Here is a 13,362-nt window from a genome sequence, read left to right on the forward strand (position 1 = left end):
TACTGGAGCCTGTCCAGGGCTTTGCTGGGAACCCCGGACAGAACTCCATTGCAGTAGTCCAAACGGGAGGTGACGAAAGCGTGGATAAGGGTTTCTGCCACAGAGTCAGAGAGTGATTGCCGGAGACGTGAGATGTTTTTGAGGTGGAAGATTTTCTCCGACTCCTAATCTGCCGCACCTCCCGGCATCCCAGTGCACAGAGGAACCTGTTTGTTCACTTTGTGTGTGTGCGTGTGTGTGTGTGTGTGTGTGTGTGTGTGTGTGTGAGAGCACAGGAATGTGTAGGCAGATGTTATGAAGATATCCCCAGATCTGTGTGAGGGGTCGGTGTGGCATAGTGGAATCTGAACAGCTCCGCGAACACGCCCACACTAATAAAGCGAGAGGGCTTTTCTCCCACGCCCTGGGAGGAGGCGGCAGGAACACTCCCAGTACCAAACTAACTGTGTAAACAGGACAGGCGGTTAATTAGGGTTTGGTCCTCTCGATGCATTTGGCAACAGATGCCTCGTCTCCCACTGGAGCTGCCACTCAAAATGTCACTCAGCTAGCCGCAGCTTTATTTGCTATTAGCTGACAAACAGTCTGGGGAGGGGAGAGCCTGGGTTCCCTGTCAGAATGGGACTCAACGACCGTTTTACAGCCGGAGATATCGTCAAACATATGCGCACGCATGCTGGCAACAGAAGTGTTTTTGTTGTCGTCGTTTTGTCGCCAGCCATCTCTACAAGTTAGTAAGCTTTAAATATTGAATTCAAACTGTTAACATGTCTGGTTGTCAATGGGTGATCGTGTCGACTGGTGACTTTCAGCCGAATGTCTCTGTGGTGGCTGCCTGGCGGTGGATGATAAACACAGATGAATATGTATTAAACATTGATTACAGGCTTTTACCGGGACACCTACATGTTCCGCTCGTGTTATCACAGCGGACGCCATTAAGCGCAACCACGGAGTCTATGGCTTCTATTTTCTGTACACAACTACAGATAACATAGCCGGAAGCGTCTCCTTGTGGCTCAAATGTCTTGCTGGTGTAACGTCACACGCTTGGTCTCTCCGCCAAATACATGTGCATGTCTGGAAAATAAATATTGGGCCACTTGCTCATGTAGTGTAGCTACTCGCTAATTGCATATGGGTCTAGAAAGCCGGTGTTTGGGTTGCGTTGGCCATCTTTGGTGGTCGTGCCCTCGCATGGCTTGACAAACTGTTGCACTCTGCCTTGCTTCCGTTGCCAAATTGTGTGCTCACACTTCTGGACGTCCTCATTGTTCACGCCCTGTAAAAAGGTCGCTTGGTAAAAGCTGGCGGAGCTGAGGAGTGAAGAAATGTCGGTAACGCTCTTACGGGCAGGATATCTTCTCTGACAGGGTGAGAGGGACCGTTTAGGGACTTCCTGTGTGCCCTTTAAAAAAAAAAAAAAAGGAGCAGGAAAGTCTCACTGAATCAGCGGTAGAGGCAGACTACATCATCACAACGGTACTTGCACAAAAACACACACCAGAGGAAAAAAGTAATCCCGCTTTACAGACGGGGGGGATTATGTGATTAATGTTGGCCCAACACTTGAAAATGCAGAAACTAACTTCTAAACTGCTGGATTTTAAACTGCGAACATGCAACGCTCAGCCGTAACGAATCTCCAGCACAAACTTGTGGTTCTGCAATTTATCGGCCAATCAGAAACGACACACGAAACGCTCACGCTGTCACACGAAACAGTGTGATGAATGATTCAAAATGAAGTGTGTTTAATCTCAACGACCACTATCACCACTATACAGTGGGTGTAACCAGCCAGGAACAGAATAAATAACGTCTTAGTAATCATTAGCAAGGTTTTGGTGTTCTGTGCCAGATAATGTGGGTCCAATATGTTCACCTTGTTTGATCCCTGCGAGCCCAGAAATATTGCAAACAGAGGCACAAATAGGTAAAGTGTGTGACTGGCTCCATGTAAGACTCTCCATAATGCTAAATATATGCATGTATGCAAGGATTAAGGTTAGTGTTCGCGTAGGTCACCGCGCGAAGTCAATGCATGAAGAAGAAAACACGGGAGAGGTGTTGTCAAAAGTAGATTGGTGCATTTGGACGGGGAGTCAGAGACACAGAGACAACACGACATCAGCCTATTGATCCCAAGCAGGTTGAAAATAAAGATAACCTTTAGTGAGCGGGTGAGCCAGCAACATTATAAATCAAAGCTTTACAGCCGCTATCAGCCCGGGAAGATCTCGGGGTCAATTACGTAGTTGGCAATGCCTCAAAGATAAATACTATCTGCTGTGTGTCCCACCTCTGACCGGTATTAATCATCATTTCTGTGAGGGATTAGGCTGTGAGGGATACACACGGGAAAACTGCAGCAGGGGCTTTAAAGAAAGCCGGTTCCTCGGCCACGTTTACCGTGTATCTCGGTTAAAGGCTAGATTGTTATTCACGGCCATTCATAAAAATCATTTGATTTGAGTCTTGAAGCATCTGTCGCTAGTCAGGTCCCAGACCAAAGCCCGTGTTAGAAACCTGGTTTTTAAGCTGATAAATCACACTTGACAGGACTTGAATCCATCCATGGCATTGCAACCTCCAGGGTACTTTATTATATTTGCAATTCAGCTCTTGTGCTGTGAAACGGAGCAAATTCAACTGAGCCGCGCATTCAAACACAAACTGTACAACACAAAACCCTGCCTGCTATCCCCACTCTGAAGTGGATGAATGAGGTCAATTTGGCTTCGCCTTGTCTTATTGGCCAGAGGCCACGCACTCCCGAACCAGGAGTTATAGAGCGCTGCGTAATCGTAACAAATGGACCAATCCCAGTCGAGGATGGATTACCTCCTTGCCCCTGATTTGTCCGTTGTTACGTCTACATTCGGTCGGTGAGTTTTAATGCAATTCAAAAGACCACACAGGACGTTTTATTTAAAGTTTGAGAACTCTCAAGCGTGTTCTGGGGGAAACATTTGGGCGTCTAACCTATTTGGATGCGTCCGAAAACCTCGAGGCGTTGCCAAGCTTCCTGGAAACAGCCAACGTTAACCCGAGCTGACAGAAGCACCTGCCTCGATTCACAAACCGCAAGTTTAAATATGATTGTGCACGCTCTGATAAACAACCCCAAAGCTAAGATATCTACTTCCCCATCCTCGGAGCTAGTGAATGTAATACTCTTTTCAGTTGCATGGCACACACATGCTGCTCTTTCGTCCGAAGGGAAGGTGTCGTGCAACGCAGAGAGAGGGGGAGAGGGAGCACTAGTCTCTTGGGCCGGGAAGCGATGCCAATCTGTGGTTTTAACACTCCACCGAACCACCGTGCACTTGTTTCACCGGCGATATCATCTAACCTCGCGACTCTTGACTGGATTTTGTGCAAAGGCCCCAGTGTGCTGTGAGAAAGACATACTCTATTCAGCGGACAAAGCGTCCTTTCAGGTGCCGTGGCATTCTGGATAGCGCCAGGCCTCACCTCGCAAGCGAGGGGTAACATTTCACTTTCTCTTAGCCGTGGGGAAAAGGTCAATACCCCCAAGGGTCTCTCTCTCTCTCTCTCTCTCTCTCTCTCTCTCTCTCTCTCCCTCTCTCCCTCTCTCCCTCTCTCCCTCCCTCTCTCCCTCTCTCCCCCTCTCTCTCTCTCTCTCTCTCTCCCCCCTCTCTCTCTCTCTCCCTCCCTCTCTCTCCCTCTCTCCTGCCGCCACTCATCCACCGCAGAGAAACGGGGTCGACTCCAGTTACAGAGTGATCTCACGGCAGGAGTGAGACACAGAATAAAAAACCTACGTCCTACATTCATAATTACATTGTCTGATCTCGTGCTTTCCTCTAATCTGCTCGATGATATTCCATTAGCAACGCGACGGGTTTTCATGTACGCCTCTTTTTCCAACCAAACCGTCTCATTCACAGGAGAAACTGACAAACAAGGGCGTAATGATGGGAAAACGGATTTCTACTGCGAGTAGCAGTGTTTTACTTGTTGTTAAACAACAGAGTGAGGTCCTTGCTGAGGTTTTTTTCATTTCATTTTTTATGTATTTTGGATGGATCAGAGTTATTTCTGCTTTTTTGACTTGTTGAGTCTCTGCACTGGTTTTCATTACATAAACTGATTTTAAATCCTGCACTCACGCCACAGTTGAGCCAAATGGCCTTTTTGTTGTTTTGTTTTTCTAGTCCTTCCGTGAGGTTTTGACAAACGCACTTTTGGTGAGCAGGTGTGTTGGCGTCCGGCCGACTTACGGAACATGGTGTTGAACTGCTGCGGGTTGAGGTTCCACTTCCCCCAGGGCGTCTTGTGACCCTTGGACTGGGCGTAGTGGGCGTGGTTGAACTCGGGCTCCGTCCCGAACGAATCCAGCACCCGCAGCATGCACCTATGATGTCACACAAAAGGGAAGGGTATTAATGGCTGCCCCACCCCAGTCGTGTGTACGATGAGTCGCTCGAGCTTAACATGGGTTATTTGCTTTGAATCTTGTGAAACCAATGAAAGCTGCCAAACAGCCTCATAAATCATCTCTGTAGAAACGGACCAGCTGCTGTTGTTGTGTGCTTGAAGAGGAGAAATGTTAAAACAATTACAGCGTAGCTGAAGAGCTTTTCCCCCACAGTATTGCCACAGTTACCTTCACAGTAGTCCAACAAATAAGCCTCAGGTTCCATCACTTTAGACCCATTTAAACTACACCTGCTAGACAATCAACTAACTAGTCTGATAGTGCTGCACGGCAGGTAGATCCACATGGAGGTGTTTCGCCTTAGCTCCTAAACAGAAGCTAAAGAAGAGATATAAATGTGAAAAGGGTTGGCTTCAACCGTTATGCGAGTTGTATCAAACAACAACATCGTTTTATGTTGTTAATAACAAGATGGTCCGTAGAACTGAACATTTTTTTTTTTTTGTAGGAAGATTGTCAAAAAAAGAAAGAGAAGACTTTTATATTCTATTCTATTCCGTTTCTGTGTAATTTGAGCAATGACCAAAGTCTAAAATAACGTCTTTCATGATGTGCACAGTGACACAAAATCATTGTTTATTATACACAGAATAAAAACAGCTCCATATGTGACCATGGCAACACACAAACAACGCCTCGATCGTTTGCTCAACTCCCGTGGAGGAGCGAGGCTGTGAATGGACAACATGGCTGACTCAAAGGTCACGGCCCAGGATCGAGTGGACCACAGAGAGGGAACCGCTCATTGTTCCTTACTCATCTTTTCTTGATGCTGGTTGAATCACATCTGGTCGTCCCGTCCTTCGCTATGAATACAATTACGTGACTCCAACTTTAAGTTAAAACACTCTGCGTTAATAACAATACATTAATTTTATATAGCGCTTTTCAAAATGCTCAAAGACGCTTTACATGGGACAGTAATTATTATTATTAATCAAAAGTAATAGAAAGAAACCAGGTGTGACCAGACGTGCACACACAGATACACATACACAAAAAGTTCCCCCCTCTCTTTTAGTGATCGCCCCTCCGCCCAGGCAGATGCTGTGCAGCTGGCTGTGTGAACTGGGAAAGGCCCTGAGAGTGCAGCGAGCTGGGAAACGCATCCATCTTGAGGCAACTTTAGACTGAGAGCAGAACAACAACAACAAGCCCACATGCCATCTCCACTAGCTCTGGAGAGAGAGAGAGAGAGAGAGAGAGAGAGAGAGAGAGAGAGAGAGAGAGAGAGAGAGAGAGAGAGAGAGAGAGAGAGAGAGAGAAGCCCATCCTCAACAGATGGCGCCGTAACGGGATGTAAACATGGCTGCAGTGAGTCGGTGTCGAGGCTCTACAGCTGGTTGAGCGGGGGTGTTGTCATCAAAGTAGAAGTGGGATTTTTACGGTAATGCGATTCACATAAAGTGATCCAAATGCATTATGTATCACAATAGCCTGTTGTAAATTATAGCTCTCTCCTGCCACGTGAAATGAGCGATAAATAAAATGGTCCCATATTGGTGATTAGGAAACGCTGACATCACATGGGGATTTCTGTTTTACATGAATCTACCTGGGGGGTTGTTTTATGTCGGCAAAGCCCCAAGGCTAAACAACAGCTGCACGATAAAAACAGACTTATGAATTAATGATGTGTCTTATAAAAGCAGAGTTTGGTTCAAAATATACACTGTACAGTATGTTATGGGTTATTATTTTACTGCAATTGTCATCCTGCTAATAACATCTGATTATTCAGTTACTCTGGGATTACATGTCCAATGTGTTCCACTTAACAGGCTTCAACCTGATTTATAATACTCAATAGCAATAAGTAATACCTGTAATAATTTATTGATAAGCTTTAAACATGTTTGATCAACGGATTTATCCCTGAACCAACATGAGCGGCTAACATTAGTATGTCTGGCTGACTAGACACTACAGTCCAAGCATAACTTCCTTAGCATTTAACTAGCTATATTTTGATTATTATGTTGAGTATATTTCAGAAAAAGACGCTTTCAGGATTTTCAGACACATCGGCTGATACAATTTTGATAAAAAACTAATACAATCGACAGCGGGCCGACTAGAAGTCTTCCCTCTAAAAGCCATTGTTTTAATAATGGCCACATTTTCTGTGATAAATCCACTGGTGTTGTCGTTGTAAACTGCATGTTTGCCGACTGATGACGGAAAGCTCGACAGGCAAATGCAGCCAGGCTTAGTGGACGATCAATTATCACTATTTTCTGCCAAAGCTGTCGAACAATATCGGCGTTTACATCCCACTGTGTGGTTTGCAAACTCCCAGGATCTCCAAAGCAAGTTGTTGTCTTGTCTACCGACACTGAGGATGAACAGTGGCATGACTCACACCCCCATATACCCACCCAAGCAATAAATACAGACAGTGTTGTGTCAAAAACAACAACAACAACAACGCTGTTCCTGGCAAAAAAAGAAGTGAGGAAGCGACAAACTGAAATAGCAGCCAGAAGAGAAATGATGACTGATGACTAACTTGTTGGTTGTCCAGTTTCGTTTCTCCATCATCAACACCAAATATAGAACTGGTCCTGTACACTGGCACATTTCCTGCAGCCTCGCTGATGCAGATGAGAGCGCGACACCCGATTGGGTTATCGGATGAAGGGATTAAATGAAAGAGAACAAAAGGGCAACATTGGCTCAGGGAGGAGTCGTATGAAACACAGAGATACGGCGCTGTAAGACGGATAGCCAGAAGACTGGGGCGATAACGAAACACATTAATCACAAACAGGAGTTGGGAGACACGGAGAGTAAACCTAAGAAATGAGAACAATAACAACACCTTTATTGCTCGCAAGGACTCTGGTTCTGATATGCAAACAAATCTTCGGCGTTCTGTGCATTAAATATATTTCTCCCTGCATTCCTGTGTGACAAATAAAGTCAAGACAAAGGGGATTCTCATCCACAGAGGCAAATAATGTAAAAAAAACAACTTAAAAAAAACAGGAGGCCGCAGTAAAAGACGCTTTTTGGCAGAAAGGCGGGGCAACTGACTTGGTTTCGTTTAGTGAAAGAAGAAAGTAAGTACAGACAAATGTCTAGGTCCTGTTTCACAAAGCACAGCGACAATAAGTGCTTTGACATGCATAAGTGTTCAATAATGGCAGGAGAAATGATACGGGAATAAAAACAGCATCTGGACCTTACATTACGCCTGAGGCGGAATCAATTTCCTCAGGGGCACAAAAGGGAACGGATGCAGATCGGGGTGTTATGTCGCAGACAAACAAAAGCTGGTGACAAGCAGGAGGAACCAACGGGACCATTAGTGCCCCAGACTTATTGTTCCTTCTCTTTTCCTGTCAGTCGGCACTGATGAGAGCTCGTAAAAAAAAAGACCAGACCAGAAGGCCTCATTCACAGTCCTCTGCGGAGCAATCAGGAAGAGAATGGAGTCGAAACGCTGCGATGGGAAATTGCGAGTGTGAGGGAAGCTGTTGGCAGTGGCAGCGCGAGGTCTGACAACAAAGGCTCAAACTGCTTAAATTCATTTGGAGATTAATGGAAGGCCAACAAACAGGATGTAGCAGACAGTTAACGGTGCAAGAGAATTAACTGGCTCAAGCTGAGCTGCGCAAAAAAGCCACCTGTAGAAAAATGGTTGTGTTGGCGCGAAACCTCTCTGGATAAATAAAGATAAACGTTCAATCTTATTATTAGGTATTTTTCAACGACATTACAACGTCATGAGTAAATGAGCAACATTCGGATTGAAAGGCAGTGTGGAACCAATCGGGACTGTGCGGGTTGCTCATGCTGCCATCATAGTCTGATTCAAATGTCGCCTAAATCCTGATTGGTGCTTGGACTTTTGTGACATCACCTTTTTAAAAAGACAAAAGCAGGAGTCTGTGTCCTCTGTCCAGGTATGGAGCCCGTCACTCATAGTCAGAAGCAGCCGGATCGATGTCCATGTACTTACTGGTAGTGGACCCAGGAAGGTCCCAGCGTCTTCTTGAACTGGGTGAGGCCCACGATGTCGATGTAGATGAGCTCGACCACCTTGTCGCCCTGGGTCGGGCAGCTGGACTTGTTGCCCATGACCTTGCGCATGATCCTGAGGGAGAAAAGTTTGGGATTAAACTTTTCTCCTCCATCCAGATACGTAAATACGATGAAAGTCCAGTTGTATCCTGACAAAATACTGACAGTTGAGTTCTAACAAAGTCTGTAGTTGCCCAACTGTTTTTTTCTACCTGGAAAAACAAATAGCAAATATTTGACAAATAAAAATGTCTGCCTCATTTGTTTACCCGTCGTCAAATAACCTTATGCAAATACTGCGCAGTTGTTGGATTACCTAAATGTAAAAAAGTGGTAAACATGGCGTGCTTTTACTTTACTCCATTTCTTCCTTCTCAGACATTTTCTATATCTGACGGACATCTGGATACACAACAATCCTTATAAGTATTACTGGCTCTGGCTGTTTGTCTTACAAAAGCAAGCCCAGGACTTGCGGGCAAAACCCCCCCCAACAAAGCTGAAAGAACATCGCGGCACTCTGTGTGTACTGACTCTTTGAGCTCGGCCAGGGAGGCTGAGATGCGGACGTCGTGGCCCAGCAGGTACAGCGTGGTTATGAGGTCACTCCACTGGACCAGCTCGCCCAGCGGGCCGCCGCTGAAGGCGTTCTCTGCTATTTTGAAGCCTGACTCCTTAGTCAACAAGCCCAAGTGCACAAGGATCTGATGGAGGGGAAGAGAGAGAGGTGAAGAATTAAACTAGTGACACTCAAGGAAACACTTGGGTCCATGGGGGAGAAACCTGCCTACAGAAAAATGCTGGTTTCGTATTAGAAAAGACTTAAACACAGTGTTCCACAGCAGGAGTAGGAAGTAATAGCCGGCTTTGTCTGGAGTGGCCGACGCATTTTTCATTGTTGACAGTCGGCCCCCGGCCCCAGAGCAGCACACTAGTCCAGGATTAATATGTGCGGATTATTATCCAAAAGGGATTAGCGGCTGAAATAAAAGGCAGCGCTTTGAAAGCACCCGCAGAGAAAAGCAGCCTTTGTTTAATTACGGGCCGAATTAGAGAACTTGCCGGGGGAAACTGAGACACAGAGGAGTAAAGGAAGGAGAGGTAAGATGCAGCGGGTAGATGGATGAGGGCTCTTGCCTCTCGTCCTCCCCGCTTTGTTTAAGGGGCACGCTGCTTTGCATCAGCACCAAGGTGTCACGGGAGTGTGATGTGAATTATTCACGAGGCCAAGTGGAACGCGCGGAGTGCATTATTCAGTACCGGGAGCTGCTACCAGCTTGGGACGCGATGGAATATCCGTGTCAGTCCTTTCCCACCACCATCACGTCGCCGAGCCGGAGTGGTTCCGGTCCACAAGTGTGAATAAAGAGTGTGTGTGCGTGTGTGTGTGTGTGTGTGTGTGTGTGTACACCTTCAACAGGCTGACAGCTTAGGGGAGGTGTTTTCAGAAAGCTTTTGAAAGACGTATAGACTCTCTTCTCTTTAGGAGGATATACATTTGAGCTAATTACTTTCGTTCATGTTCAGTTGTGAAATTACTTCCCACCTTCTTCTTCCGGCGCCTGGCCAGGTTCTGCTTGGAGGCCAGCGAGCGGACGGCGCTGACCCACGGCTCGGCCATGCGCTTGATCCTCAGCATCATCCAGCGGAACTCCTCGCGCTGTGACATCACACGGTACAGCTCCTCGAAACTGGTCCGGACCTCCGCCTGCACACGGCGAGAAAGCAGAGAATTTAAGAGGCAAACACGGCATGCTTAACTCTCATTTGTTACCAACTAAGATTGGCAGTTGGTTTGTTTACAGATAAATGAACGTTGAATGTTTGATGTGTTGCACCGTTTCTCAGCCTCTGTGTCCTATTTGTCTAAGAAACCTTCTTTGTGTTGGACAAGCTGAAGTTCCAATAATTGTGTTGAGGTGATAATAAACACCTTCCGCAAACAGAGGAATTTATTTATTCAGGGAATATGTTTGCCGAGTCTTTACTGAGTCTTTAGTCTGAAAGGACTGAACACGTCAGTCACATAATACATGGTAAAGCTCATATGAATAAGAAGGCTTTATAGAGGAGAGGAGACAAGGACAAGAGAGAGTAAACAAGGAGAGGAGACAAGGGCAAGAGAGAGAAAACAATGAGAGGAGAGCAAACAAGGAGGGGGCGAAGAGAAGAAAAGGAGAATAAACAAGGAAAAGAGAGAAAAGGAGAACATGAAAGTGAGGAGAAAAGGGTAAAGGAACATTTAAAAATGTCCTGAACAGTAGGATACATCCTCATGTTTATCAAATGCATGAAAAAAAAAAAACTGGGATTAAATGAAATTAAAAAAAGAAGTGATTGTGATGAAGTGATGAAAACGCGATACAAAATATGGGAATGAAACCGATCTGAATACCACACGGAGCAGTATAACGGTGTAAATATCAGAAATGGAAATGCAGGGACCGAAGAAAGAAGATGGACGAGCAGTGAACAAGACTGAGCGAGCGGCGGTGCCATTACCAGCCGCTAAAGTGGCTGAAACACGGCGGTGGCGGGGCATTACCGTCTCTCACCACGACAGGAAATCACTTCCGCGGACTGAACCTATTAAAATCTGGGCCCCGAATTAAAATCTCCCAAAGCCTGTCAAATGGCATCTCCCCACCACAGAGGGCTCAGCACTGTTGATGCATCCAGAGCGGGGATGAAGAGTGCTTAATATTGATTCACCCGCGGTGGAGGTAAGGGGTGTGTGTGTGTGTTTTTTTTATTCGACAAGCGCCGATACTGTGGAGCTCAGCGCGCAGGCCCTGACGGCCCGGAGAGGCGCTCTAAGTGGGTTTTGAGTGAGCCGTTGCATTGGCAGGGAAGGAAGATCATTACTCCAGATTTGTCCCAAGGTCCCGTCACTCCCGGCTTTGCTCCGCGAGAACTGCTGCACTTTTCCCCGATGCTATCGAGGCACGTTGACACTGTGGATCAGCCTCAGCCGGCCTGCTCATCCGCCGCCACGCTTGTACACAACGCGCCGTCGGGACCTCTCAAACATAACTGCTATTTTGGTGCATTTCATATGAAAAATTAAATAAAAACACTGATTAGAAAGTGGTGTTTCTTCAAATTGAACATCCTATTAAATGGGGTAATTGTATTTGGTGGTGTCAGGATGATGGAGTGGGACTTAAAAATGTATGCCAACGGGGCACTCACTGTCACAAGGTCTGATGTCGTCAGACACACACACAAACACACAAACGCGCCTCTTTGAAATGAATACATGCAAGCCACTTGCACCACAGCCAAGACACTTGAAACTGACGCTTTTTAAAAAGAGACCGTTGAGCGGTCGGCCGGCCACGAGAGTCCTCGAAAAAGAAAGATAAAGAAGGCTCATCTCCGGAAGAGCATGTGAACAAGTTGAAGTGTGCTTTGTGGTTTTTACTTGACAGCCGTTTCCTCACCTGTCCCCTCCGGTCTAATTCTTCGTTCAGGGTTTTTGTCCTCCAGGGAAGGCGGGGACACCAGTTCTCCACCTATCAAATACAAATAAAAACAAAATCCCTTTTCAGTTTTTGCAAAACCACAACACAGAGGTGTGCACTTAAGAAAACGCACACAGAGCCACACAAAGGCAGGTTTTAGTAGCTGTCGTTAAAGTGAGGCCTCGTTACCACCACATCTGTAACCGAGCAACACTTCATCTTCATTACAGCTGATTGCGGCCAGTTTCTCTGCAGGTGTTGCAAACGCCTGGAGGGAAACGGAGCGTGAAACTAATTGTTAGAAAATAATCATTTTCTGCTGCTGAATTGTCTTAAAGAGAACTACAAGAGTGTATTTATTCAGACACCCTTGTAGAATACATTCAGAAGGCTACATGTGAGGAAATATGTAGCGGTTGGTTGAGTAGACGGTGCACGATACTTATTGTAAGTATCACCGGCTGCTTCGGTCATCTCTTACTGGAAAACTTAACAATAAAAAAATACAAAGCATATTGAAACAGGACGCCATTGAGGGAAGGAAAAGGTACAATCTTCTGGGAAATGACTCAACGGAGAGAGGCGGCTTATGTTGTGTCTCTCACTCAGTCGCTGTATTGAATTGCCTACAGTCTCACGCCCTTTGTGTGTGTGTGTGCGTGTGTGTGTGTGTGTGTGTGTGTGTACATATATAAATAAATAAATGACATTACCAGACAAAAGGTGAGAGGAGAGGAAACAAGGAAAGAAAGGCTAGGAGAGACAACAAGGACAGGATAGCGGAGGGGACAAGGAGACAATACATTTAAAGCAGAGTAAACAAGGACAGTAGAGGAGACAAGGATGGGAGAGGGGAGGGGTCAAGGAGAGGAGAGAATGGTAAACAACAAGAAGAGAGGAGTCAATTAGAGGAGATTACAAAAGGACAGGAGCGGAAACAAGAAGATGATAGGAGAGTAAAACAGGAGGAGAAGAGGAAATTCAAGGAGAGAAAAGTAAACAAGGAGAGGAGAGGAGTCAAGAAGAGGCGAGAAGTCAAGGACAGGAGAGGAGACAAGGAGAGGAGAGCTAACAAGGAGACAAGAGGAACAAAGTGGGGGACATTGACCCGTCTCACTGTGATTACATGTGGTGTAAAGTTAGTGCCCTTCTCTTCCTCAACGTCTGCTTCTCTGCCTCAGCATTTCCTTCCTGGTGTCTGACCACAGAGAGGAATAAGGAGAAGTAAGTGTGAGTGTGTGTGAGTGTGTATCCTCTCTCAGCAACGCCACCAGGGACACAGGAGGAGCGTTTACTCTCCTCGCTGACCTTCTGCCTCCGTCATCCATCACAACGCGCTGCCCTATCCGACCTGCCTCTCCGTGAGGTTAATGTGCCGAGTGGACCGCTACGAGTTATACGCAGCAG

At 46.2% G+C, this 13,362-nt stretch overlaps 1 protein-coding gene across 1 annotated transcript in view; it reads right to left on the reverse strand.

Moving 5' to 3' along the window:
* mgat5 (alpha-1,6-mannosylglycoprotein 6-beta-N-acetylglucosaminyltransferase) overlaps positions 1-13,362 on the reverse strand; it is a gene marked incomplete at its 5' end in the record, with an annotated part of 47,141 nt that overhangs the window by 16,653 nt on the left and 17,126 nt on the right. The window contains 5 exons of the mRNA XM_079236494.1: positions 4,248-4,381; positions 8,430-8,564; positions 9,026-9,195; positions 10,038-10,199; positions 11,935-12,006. Coding sequence (XP_079092620.1) covers positions 4,248-4,381; positions 8,430-8,564; positions 9,026-9,195; positions 10,038-10,199; positions 11,935-12,006 — 673 coding nt within the window. The remainder of the gene's footprint in view (positions 1-4,247; positions 4,382-8,429; positions 8,565-9,025; positions 9,196-10,037; positions 10,200-11,934; positions 12,007-13,362) is intronic.

Source organism: Taurulus bubalis (assembly GCF_910589615.1).
Source record: "Taurulus bubalis genome assembly, chromosome: 21".
NCBI lineage: Eukaryota > Metazoa > Chordata > Actinopteri > Perciformes > Cottidae > Taurulus > Taurulus bubalis.